Source organism: Carassius carassius, chromosome 26 (genome assembly GCF_963082965.1).
Source record: "Carassius carassius chromosome 26, fCarCar2.1, whole genome shotgun sequence".
NCBI classification, from domain to species: Eukaryota; Metazoa; Chordata; class Actinopteri; order Cypriniformes; family Cyprinidae; genus Carassius; species Carassius carassius.
The window spans coordinates 3389544-3401627 of record NC_081780.1 but is presented as its reverse complement, the minus strand read 5'-3'; the positions used below and the strand labels follow the sequence as shown (position 1 = coordinate 3401627).

Below are 12084 nucleotides of genomic sequence, written 5' to 3'. Positions count from 1 at the left end.
GTTCAGAGTCATCTTCATCCCACATTATCTACTTGTCAATAACTTGCATAAAGGGGTCCATATCTTATTAAATATATTAAATGCATCTACTTAAGTCAGTTTTTCCGAAGCAAGAATCCAATACATTTCTTTGGTCCACTTAGAGGAGGATGTTCTCTAAATGCTTTTCCATGCTAAAGAAATAACATGCTTAGTCTGTCATAAACTGAAATCTATGAGCCTACAAATTCTTGCATTTGCAAATACTTCAGAGTAAATATGCAATAAACACAAATTAGCTAATACTCTCTTCATGACAGCTGTTTAAATGCAGTTTTTTTCCTTCTAAAGCACTAGTAATCACATTTACCAGTTTTTTCCATTACCTGCCCACATTCATTCCAGTTCATATCTCTGTATCGGGCTTTGTCAAAGACTACATAATCTTTTATTCTATTTAAACATTCCAGTCTTATCAGCAGGAAAAGGCATTACATGAACAAGATCAGCAAAGATGAGAAGGTGATGATCATATCCTCAGATCTTTATTTTGTAAACGGTTGTAGAATTCATGTTATGTTGGAAATGAAAAGGACACGTATACACTAGTCTGCACAACTTTTCTTCTCTCTGAGTGTGCCATAAACCAGCAAAAACTTCTTAATAGTCTCACTTCAAAAACTCATAAGACCAGAAAAAACTAGATGTTCTTCGCCAGTCCCACACTCCAAGAATAGATTTCCCATACCAAAATGGGCTGATCTGATTTTCCCATGATTCAGTGAAAATACTGCAGTATTTCTAACCGAGAGCAGTACATATTCTCCACTACATTACAGTCTCGCTCTCTGATTGCTCAAGAAAGTCAGCATTAATGGTGTGTGTTCTGGAGAGCTGATGAGAATGACCGTTTCAGACTCATCGAGCTCAAATAATCCATTCCCACACAGACTGCTTGAGTTTATCTTCACACATAGTCTAATAATAACTGATGCCCCCTGGAAAATCTCTGTCGACCTTCTCCACAAGGTCAAGCCAGAGGAGGTTCTTGACCCTTCCCAGCGGCCACTGATTCAGTGAGGAGCAGCAGAGACGTTCTTCCATTGTTAATAATATCATTACTTGGAAGTCTGTGAAAACAGGCCTGAAATGACCTACTCATACTGTATATGAGAGGGAGAGAGGGAAGGATAGTAAAAATGAGAGATGTCCCTGATCTTGAAACAGATCTTCCCAGGACTGCAATAGTCCAAAGGGAACAACTTCTCCCTCCGGTTCCAGACACAAGTTCCATATCAGGAAATATATCATTGCATCCTTAACAAAAACATAATGTAGGAAATGTTTTTTTTTTTTTACACAGAAACTGCTAGTTAATTTCACAAATAATTCACTTTGGTCAGGTTAGATGCCATTTTGAATTTAACATGGATGAAACATGCTGTGAGGGATAGATGGTCTTTTTCACAGTCTTTTCAAAGACATGCACTGTATAAAGGTTTTAAATAACCTTATTAGAATCTCTAATTAGAATATCTCTATCAATCAAGTGAGAGAAGTGATGAGTCAGGATATATATATATATATATATATATATAAAGCACTGAATGAGGTCAAGATTGAGTTTAATGTATAAACACATGTGCATCATTTAGCTGACAACCCTGTGGCAGATATTTGGGTAAACAACACAATATGCATGTCTGCATTATATTTCTGACACATCAGCATATTCAGTCTCATTCAGAATTTGTCAGTCAGACAACTCTTTGGAGGATAAGGGATAATGGTATGTTCATTTAGATTAGAATCTAATTTTGACTGCATATTCCACAATGACTGCAATCACATCATCAGTTTCACAGCCCTGCAAGGAATTCTGGGACGTGATTAAAGGGCAAGTTAGCTAGAGTCGTCAACGGCAATTTTTAGTAATTAGGAGCAAATTTGCAAAACTTATTCTGATTTTTCCCATGGCACGCTGAATAACATCACAATATCTGCTAAAGAAACCCACAGAGACGCTGATAGAGATGCTGGCAAATGTTGTATAATAAATACAGTGCGGCAGTCAAATCAATGTGAAACATTAGCAGCTCTTTCAGAGTCTTTTTTTTTTTTTGGAGCAAATCATGAAAGCAATAGTTAGAACTTCTTCACAGTGTTGACATACACTAATCTTGATGAAAAAGTACACAGATGCCATTCAGTTATGCAGTGACAACTCTGTAAAGACAAATGATAATCTAAATGTAGTTTAGACTGCAGAGATCCATCCCAGGTAACAAATTATAAAAACATTGTGGAAATATTGTTTTGAAATGTTTCTGAAATGCTGAAATATTCTTGTCTTATTCATATAACGCTATTTGAATGTTTATTTTTAATAGCTTATTCTAAGAATGTTAAAGTTCTAGTTCTACAACCCGAATTCCGGAAAAGTTGGGACGTTTTTTAAATTTTAATAAAATGAAAACTAAAAGACTTTCAAATCACATGAGCCAATATTTTATTCACAATAGAACATAGAAAACATAGCAAATGTTTAAACTGAGAAAGTTTACAATGTTATGCACAAAATGAGCTAATTTCAATTTTGATTTCTGCTACAGGTCTCAAAATAGTTGGGACGGGGCATGTTTACCATGGTGTAGCATCTCCTTTTCTTTTCAAAACAGTTTGAAGACGTCTGGGCATTGAGGCTATGAGTTGCTGGAGTTTTGCTGTTGGAATTTGGTCCCATTCTTGCCTTATATAGATTTCCAGCTGCTGAAGAGTTCGTGGTCGTCTTTGACGTATTTTTCGTTTAATGATGCGCCAAATGTTCTCTATAGGTGAAAGATCTGGACTGCAGGCAGGCCAGGTTAGCACCCGGACTCTTCTACGACGAAGCCATGCTGTTGTTATAGCTGCAGTATGTGGTTTTGTATTGTCCTGCTGAAATAAACAAGGCCTTCCCTGAAATAGACGTTGTTTGGAGGGAAGCATATGTTGCTCTAAAACCTTTATATACCTTTCAGCATTCACAGAGCCTTCCAAAACATGCAAGCTGCCCATACCGTATGCACTTATGCACCCCCATACCATCAGAAATGCTGGCTTTTGAACTGAACGCTGATAACATGCTGGAAGGTCTCCCTCCTCTTTAGCCCGGAGGACACGGCCTCCGTGATTTCCAACAAGAATGTCAAATTTGGACTCGTCTGACCATAAAACACTATTCCACTTTGAAATAGTCCATTTTAAATGAGCCTTGGCCCACAGGACACGACGGCGCTTCTGGACCATGTTCACATATGGCTTCCTTTTTGCATGATAGAGCTTTAGTTGGCATCTGCTGATGGCACGGCGGATTGTGTTTACCGACAGTGGTTTCTGAAAGTATTCCTGGGCCCATTTAGTAATGTCATTGACACAATCATGCCGATGAGTGATGCAGTGTCGTCTGAGAGCCCGAAGACCACGGGCATCCAATAAAGGTCTCCAGCCTTGTCCATTACGCACAGAGATTTCTCCAGTTTCTCTGAATCTTTTGATGATGTTATGCACTGTAGATGATGAGATTTGCAAAGCCTTTGCAATTTGACGTTGAGGAACATTGTTTTTAAAGTTTTCCACAATTTTTTTACGCAGTCTTTCACAGATTGGAGAGCCTCTGCCCATCTTTACTTCTGAGAGACTCTGCTTCTCTAAGACAAAGCTTTTATAGCTAATCATGTTACAGACCTGATATCAATTAACTTAATTAATCACTAGATGTTCTCCCAGCTGAATCTTTTCAAAACTGCTTGCTTTTTTAGCCATTTGTTGCCCCCGTGCCAACTTTTTTGAGACCTGTAGCAGGCATTAAATTTTAAATGAGCTAATTAAGATAAAAAGTGTAAAATTTCTCAGTTTAAACATTTGCTACGTTATCTATGTTCTATTTTGAATAAAATATTGGCTCATGTGATTTGAAATTCCTTTAGTTTTCATTTTATTAAAATTTAAAAAACGTCCCAACTTTTCCGGAATTCGGGTTGTAGTTAAAGTTCTAGTCATGATTAGAACATTATTTAAGGGTTACAAAAACATTTCTTAGAACATTAATCAAATACATACAACACCATAAGGACATTTTCGGAAAACATTCCAAGAAAGTGTTCTCTCAACATTATAAGAACATTATTTAACACATTGGTAGCATGTTTTAACATGTTGCTAGCATGATTTAGCAGGTTGCTAGCATGTTTCTAGCTTGATTTAGCACATTTCTTGCATGTTTTAGCATGCTGACATTAATTAATATGATTTAGTACGGTGCTAACATGTTGCTAGAATCATTAAGGACATTTCTAGCATGTTTTAACATGTTGATAGCATGATTTAAGATAGCATGTTTCTAATATGATTTAGCACATTTCTTGCAAGTTTTAACATGGAGCTGACATGATTTGTTTCTAGCATGTTTGAATATTGCTAGCATGACTGCTTGCATTTCCGACATTATTTACCCTATTGCTAACATTTAATATGTTGCTAAGATAATTTAGCATGCTGCTAGCATGATTTAGTACAGTGCTAACATGTTGCTAACATCATTTAACACATTGCTAGCATGTTTTAACTGGTTGATAACATGATTTAGTAACATGTTTCTAGCCAAATTTAGCACATTGTTTGCATGTTTTAAAGTGTTGCTAGTATGATTTTTTTCCCTAGCATGCTGCTAGCATGATTTAACGTATTGATAGCATGTTTCTAACATGATTTTGCACACTGCTAGCAAGTTTCTAAAATGATTTAGTGTTGTTTTAACATGTTTCTAGCATGATTTAGTATGATGCTAACATGTTGCTAGCATCATTTAGCACATTACTATGTTTTAACATGCTGATAGCATGATTTTGTATGTTGCTAGCATGTTTCTCGTATGATTTAGCACATTGCTTGTATATTTTAACGTGGTGATAGCGTGATTTATTCCTAACATGTTGCTAGCATGATTTAACACATTGCTAGTATATTTTGACATGTTTCTAGCATGATTTCGCACACTGATAGCACATTTCTAGCAAGATATAGCCTACTGTAGTACATTACTAACATGTTTTCGTTTAGCACATTACCGTTGTCTCCTAACACTTTCATAACTTTTAAAAATCGTTAGTGCAAGTTGTTAGAAAGTGCACTGTTAGCTGGGATCATGCAAATCACTCTGCAGAAGATTTCTGGGGAAAAAAAAAACACATTGATTTCATGCCAAAGGTCTTAAGGGTGTGTATGTTAACTCAAAAAGGCCTGTTTTAAAAGCATCAGCTTCTGATTGTGAAATTAGCGCTTGGCTGCCGATCAGTCGGATAATGATGTTGGGAAGCGCAATCTAAACTTCACAATGCACACACACACACACACACACACACAAACAAACCCAAGCAGCTCTTAACATGATACATATGAAGATAATTTGGTAAAGTCATAACATGGGGATGCTGTAATGTCTGTTGTCTTGGCTCTCGGAGGTGGAGTGTGAAGCAGATCAAACGGCGCTGCTCAGGGCCGCTCTGGATCAGATTGCATTTTGGTTGAGGCCCTTCATTCATTTGTGACATTTACAGCGGTTTCAGCCCCTCAGCGTCCCTAAAACAGGGCCCCTCGTCTTTCTGGAAAATCCCTGTGAGCATGTGTCTGGCTCCACTTGTGTGTTCCGCGCCGCTGGAGGAAACGGGCCAATTACGGAGGCAAGAACTATCATCGCGCACACACACACACCCATCCACCCACACACACACACACACACACACACACTCAAAGAAACACACACTCACGCCCTCCTGACTGTGCTGTATAACACTCTACATTTGAGATGCAGATGATGGGCCGTCCTGCTCGAGGCGGGGGGCGTGCATGGGGGCGTATCAGCAACCATCGTCAGATATCAAAGGGAGGTAAGACAGCTGAGACTGCAACTGTCTGCTTCTCGAAAGAAGATCCTCTATGCTTTTTAGTAAAATTCTAAAACCTATTTTGATTTTGGAATCTGGAGAGATATGTTTGTTGTTGTTGTTGTTGTTGTTTTAAACAACTAAGATTCTATGACAATTTTTCATTTAATGCTCGAATAAACTTTTATTTTTATGTTTTACATTTCTAGTTACAATTTTTAGTAATTTTGTATTTTTTATTAGTTTTATGTCTATATGGTCTTTATTAATTTTATTTCGGTTTTAGTTTATTTTAGAATGGCAAATTAAACTAAATGAAAGTGAGAAAAGTTAATAACATTTTTATGTCTTTTTTAAATTATTAATTAGTTTCAGTTTTAGTTATTTTAGTAGCTTACATCAAATTAGTTTAAATGAAAGGATATATGTTTCCTTGGCATCCGGAAAAATAAAATAAGTAAATGTTAATTTAGTTAAGTACCATTTTTTTTAAATAGTTTAAGGTTTTTGTTTAGACACAAAATTAAATAAGATGTGATGATATAACCAGGGGTGCACATACGTGGTCCACAGGTTCGCATGCGTGGCCAAAAAACTCATTTTTATTTTTAAAATATAATAGTATTATCACACTTTATTATTTGTTTATATATATATAAACTAACCAGGCTGAAAAACGTTATGTGCGCCCATGGATATAACAGAACGTGGTATACTTCCGCCCTCATGTGGCGGACTTTGTCAATTACACAGTAGAATTACTATTTTAAATTTTAAAAAAGACAGGATTTACATCTTATATTTAATTGAACGGGGTACACTGATTTTAATTTATTTATTTTTTCGTAATTTTATTTGATTAGTTATACACTGCGTTGTCACGGTAAACGTTTGAATTTTCTCAGCGCCTCGTCAGGATCACTCACACTGATCTTAATGCTGTCAATGAAAGAAGAAAACGTTAGACACGTTAGTTTTAGTGTCAGGGAAATACAAAACAAACCAATTTACATTACTGATTAGAGAGCTACAAGAGCAAGAAACCAGATTCACAGGACAAAGCAACATTTGCAACTCAAATCACTGAATTTTAAATGAATAGCGCCCTCACGTGGCGCTTTGTAAGCATTACAACATGCAGTGGTGCTCTTCACCACCGGGGGGGGGGGGGGGGGGCGACACATACAGACTTCCATTCCCTGAAGTGACGTCATATATCCGCAACACGTTGTTGACTCTTGAACCAGGAAGAGTCGCCGGTCATACAATTCTTCCAGTCCTACAAATCTCTATTATGCTTTCATTTGCACTGACGATTGTTCGGCAGTAAGTGTCCACGTGTGTATTCCGTCTGTTTGCTTTTGTTTTACATGCATAAAAAGGATAATGCTTCGTTTATAGCCGATATGTTTTTTGATGATGCTGTAGAGGACATGCACGTTATTTGCATGTGTGTTTAAGTCTGTTCATAAACACATCACCAAATGGAATTGTTCTACGTTGTATACACTTAACTCTGTGAAATCGTACGTTTTGTCTGTTATTTAACATGGTGACCTATAAATTAATATATAGATGTCATAGCGTGTGAATTGTCCCTTCTTAAGTCATTCATTTATTATATGTTATGATATGCTCTGTTTCATAGTGGGGAAACACAATACAACAGAGATAAACTGCTTCAAGGTCAGTGTATGTGTAAGCTGAGCTCTATTGTGTGCTGTTGACCTTTTCAGTGTGTGGATGAAAGTTTATTTTTCTCTCTCCATTGTGAAGGTCAGGGGATCGACACACCGCTGTCAGACACGGGACACCAGCAGGCAGCGGCAGCCGGACAGTACCTCAGAGATCTGCATTTCACCAATGTCTTCATCAGTAACCTGCAAAGAGCCGTCCAGGTGTGTGTGACTCAACTGAGTTTGTCTGAGTGAAGCACCCCTCAAATAAAATATAACTTCTCTTTCTCAAGACAGCGGAAATCATTTTAGGAAACAACCTTCATTCTTCTGCGTCTGAGATGATATTGGATCCTTTACTCCGAGAGAGGGTGAGCTCTCCAAGCAGTCCGTCTGCAGCTACTTAGACTGAGCATTAAATATAAAAGAATGGATAAAATTGTATGATTAGATGAATATAAGTAATTATGTAATGAATAAATATATTTGGCATTGACTATGAGAATTGCAGTTGTGTTGGTTTATATGCACACGTGTTTGGACAGGGTTTTGGGGTGGCAGAGGGAAGACCAAAGGAGCATCTGAAGAACATGGCGAACGCAGCGGGTCAGGCCTGCCGAGATTACACCCCTCCCGGCGGAGAGACGCTGGAACAGGTACAAATTGAGGATTCTCACAAGAATAAGAATAGATCCAGGTGGAAATTGAAGGAGCTTTCACACTGATATTAGTGCAGCTGAATGTTGTGAAAGGACTTTAATTACAAGTTTGGAATATATTTTATAATAATATTTTAATGTTTTGAGAGAAGTCTCTTTTTCTCACCAAGACTGCAGTTATTTAATTAAACATACAGTAAAAACAGTAATATTGCGAAATATTTTTTCTATTTGAAATAACTGTTTTTTTTATATATATATATATATATGATTTGAGATGTTATTTATTCCTGTGATGCGGAACAGAATTTTCAGCATCATTACTCCAGTCTTCAGTTTCCCATGATCCTTCAGAAATCATTCTAATATACTGATTCGCTGCTTTATTATTATTGGTAGTCAATTGTTAGCAATGATTTCTATTATTCACAATGCTGGTTTGCTGCTTAATATTTTTTAAAGAATTCTTTATTGAACAGAAAGTTCAGAATAACATCATTTATTTAAAATAGAAAACCTGTAACATTTATTAATGTTTTTTAACATTTAAGGTGCATCCTTGATGAATAAAATCATAATTTTAATTTTTTTATTTTATATATTTATTTCCATCATTGATAATAATAACAAACATTTCTTGAGCAGCAAATCAGCATGTTAGAATGATTCCTGAAGGATCGTGGGACACTGAAGATTGGAGTAATGATGCTGAAAATTCAGCTTTGCATCAAAGGAATAAATTAGATATTAAAGTTATTTTAAACTGTAGTATTATTTAAGCAAAAATTAGGTTTTTCAAAAACGAAAAAAATCTCGATCTCTAAAATATGAAGTCATTTTTTAAGTATTTTTTTTAAGACCTCAGTCCCCATTGGCTGATCAGATGAATGCTCACACAGAAGAAACTGTTTCTGTTCATCCAGGTAAAGACGCGCTTTAAGAAGTTCCTCAGATCCTTGTATCAGCGCATGTTAGAGGAGCACTGTTCAGGCGACCAGCGTTCTGCATCCACTTCTGGACCGTCAGAACCAGACCAGCCTGTGATTGCTGGTCTAGCTAACGATGGAGTCCAGAACGTTCCTGTCCACGCTCTGATCGTCAGTCACGGGGCGTTTATCCGTGTGTCTGTGCGCCACCTCGTGGAGGACCTGCAGTGCTGTTTGCCCGCAGGCCTGAAGATGAGCCAGGTGTTCTCCCCGTGCCCAAACACCGGCATCAGCAGGTTCATCATCACCCTCCACAGAGAGGAGAGCGGCCCGCGGGCTTCCCACATCCAGTGTGTCTTCATCAACCGGAAAGACCACCTGGATGAGGTCAAAAACTCTGCTTGACCGTGTTATGAGGTGTATCTGAGATCTGAGTTCATCTGGAATGGCCAGTGTTTGTATTTATGGCTCCTTCCAGTCTCAACGACTGAAGCACATGCAAGATTTTATTGTGTTAATTATTTACTTTCATGCTTTTGAAAGACGTATGACTGCATTATAGGGATAGTTCACTCAACAACAAAAAAAGACAATTCTGTCATTGTTAACTAACCTTCATGTTGTTACAAACTTGTATTTTTCTGTTGAGGATAAAATAAGATATTTTGAAGAAATTAAATGGTAGACATTGACTTCCAAAATATGGGGAAAAAATACTGTGGAAGTCAATGGCTACCAGAAAGAAACTCACACAGGTTTGGAACAACTTGAGGATGAGTAAATGATGTCTGATTTTTCATTTTTGGAAGAATCATCCCTTTAAGTGCAAAAAAACCCATATTTTTAAATATGTTTTTTTTTTCCCCTTTTTAAAAAAAAATCTTAAATCAAGATGCAGTCAGTTAATAAGGAAAATGAACCAAGATATGAAGTCTTGTTTTCTTGTCTTTTGATACTCAAATGGATCAAAATTATATATTATGTGAGTCTGATTAAAGCAAGAAAAAAAGGTGAAAAAATTTCCAGTTTGTTTTTCTCTTCACATATTGATCCATTTGAGAAGCAAAATGATTTAAGATACTAAGTCTGTTTTATTCTGAAAAATTGATTAAATTAAATGAGATTATGATTAAAACCGTTTGTCAGTGGAGTAAGAAAAATAAGATAATTTTTCTCTCTTTCTTTTTCTTGTTTTAATCATAAACTTGGTTAATGTTGAGAAGGACGATGACTTAAGAGAATGAAAATAGCTCAACAGTTTTTATCTGCAGAGATGTCGATCTCTTTTATTCATTCTGTCAGCTGACTGCATCACATCCGTTATATAAGCACTTTATACTCGCACTACCGTGGTTTTGGCCTCTAAAACACTGAAGTATTCAGGCGTACTGTACATCAATGTTCATGTGTATGTAATAAAGACATTCAGAGAAACATTAAGCCAAGAACGGTTTGATATTTATTTACATTTGTAAGCAGATTCTGATGTGTGATGAACGGTGAAATTGCTGTGCACAGAAAATGTGATGCTTCACCTTAAATATGTATTTATCATTTAAGGTTGCATATTTTGGTAATTGTTTTTCTTTGGAACACTTTTGTTTTGGGGTCAAACAGACTCCCCACTGACTCTCATTGACTTCCATGCAATTTGCCAGAAATCAATGCTCTGAAAAACACTAGAGAGTAGATATCAGAAAAACCCTTTTGTAGCTTTTCAAACCCTAAAATATGGGTATCACTTTATTTTAAAGTGTCCTTGTTAAACATTACATGTACTTACAATAAATGATGCATAATTTCAAGCAAGTAACTCTAAACCAAACTCTTATCCTATCCCTAACTGTATAAGTACATGTAGTTAATTAATATTACTCCGTACTTAAATCTATAATTACACTGTAATATGGACAGCATAATATAAAGTGTAACCAAAATATGAAATGCACAAGAGCATAAAGATTTAAGACTAAGGTTTTTTTTTTTGATTGAAATTGGGATTGAAGGAAAATTCACAGTTCCCTCATATATTTGAGTTTTGCAAAAAAAATCTGTCAAAGGTTGTTTTGGTTTAAACATTTTTGGATCTCAATTACTAGACTGATAGCATTGAAAAGAAGTGTGAGGAACCATTTTGGAATTTGAAAAAGACATTAAAAAGACAGAGGAAGTACAAACAGCAATAATGTTAGATTCTATTTCTACTTATAGCTACAGATATTTTCAAAGTTATCCCAAGAGAAGAACAGGTATTGTTTTGGTTTTAGGACAACTTTGAGTAAAGGTTTTGATCCACTTCAAATGTCCATTTTGAGATTGTGTTTGTGTGAGTTTCCATCTACTTCTGTTGTTTTGTCTGAGTGGCCCGTGGTCTCGTCCAGTAGATGGCGTTGTGCTCCTGACCTCTGGAGGAGAGAGAGGGGCCAACCTGCTGATGGAGAGAGGAACAGGACACGTCTCCGCTGCCGCCCACTCCAACAGGAAACAATCACCATCTTTGGTCCCTCATTTTCTCCGTGCCGACCGGCGAAGGAAACTCAGTGATCTTCTAAGGCTTGTCATTTTCCTGCCGGTAAGTGGGCGGCAGTTTGGTTGAGTTGGTCACGCAGGGGACCTGGACGTTCTGCAGTCCAAGCAGACGATAGACTAGTCTGTGGCCACACATTCTTCAACTCCCACAGATGCTCCTAAAATATCTGCTCAGACAAATCACACTTACATTTTCTTGCACACACATACCCATGCCAAAGGTGTTCATGCTGCCAAGAGTCACTCACTGTGGCCCATCAAAGCAGCTCCAGGTGTGTTATTGTTCAGTTTGTTGATACACATGCAGACCCGTGACATTGGTTCAAGACGGCTGTTGTTTCTATAGACAGGAACTCGCCACCGCTAAATAAAACCAGCATTTTATTTAGTT

At 37.0% G+C, this 12084-nt stretch overlaps 1 protein-coding gene across 1 annotated transcript; it reads left to right on the top strand.

The window, feature by feature from the left end:
- Window positions 1-7114: 7114 nt before the first annotated feature.
- On the top strand, window positions 7115-10604 carry tigarb (TP53 induced glycolysis regulatory phosphatase b). The gene is made up of 6 exons (XM_059510702.1): window positions 7115-7229; window positions 7552-7589; window positions 7680-7801; window positions 7873-7950; window positions 8125-8235; window positions 9162-10604. The coding sequence occupies exons 1-6, from the start codon at window positions 7198-7200 to the stop codon at window positions 9567-9569; spliced, it is 789 nt and encodes a 262-aa protein (XP_059366685.1). The 5' UTR covers window positions 7115-7197; the 3' UTR covers window positions 9570-10604.
- Window positions 10605-12084: the final 1480 nt, after the last annotated feature.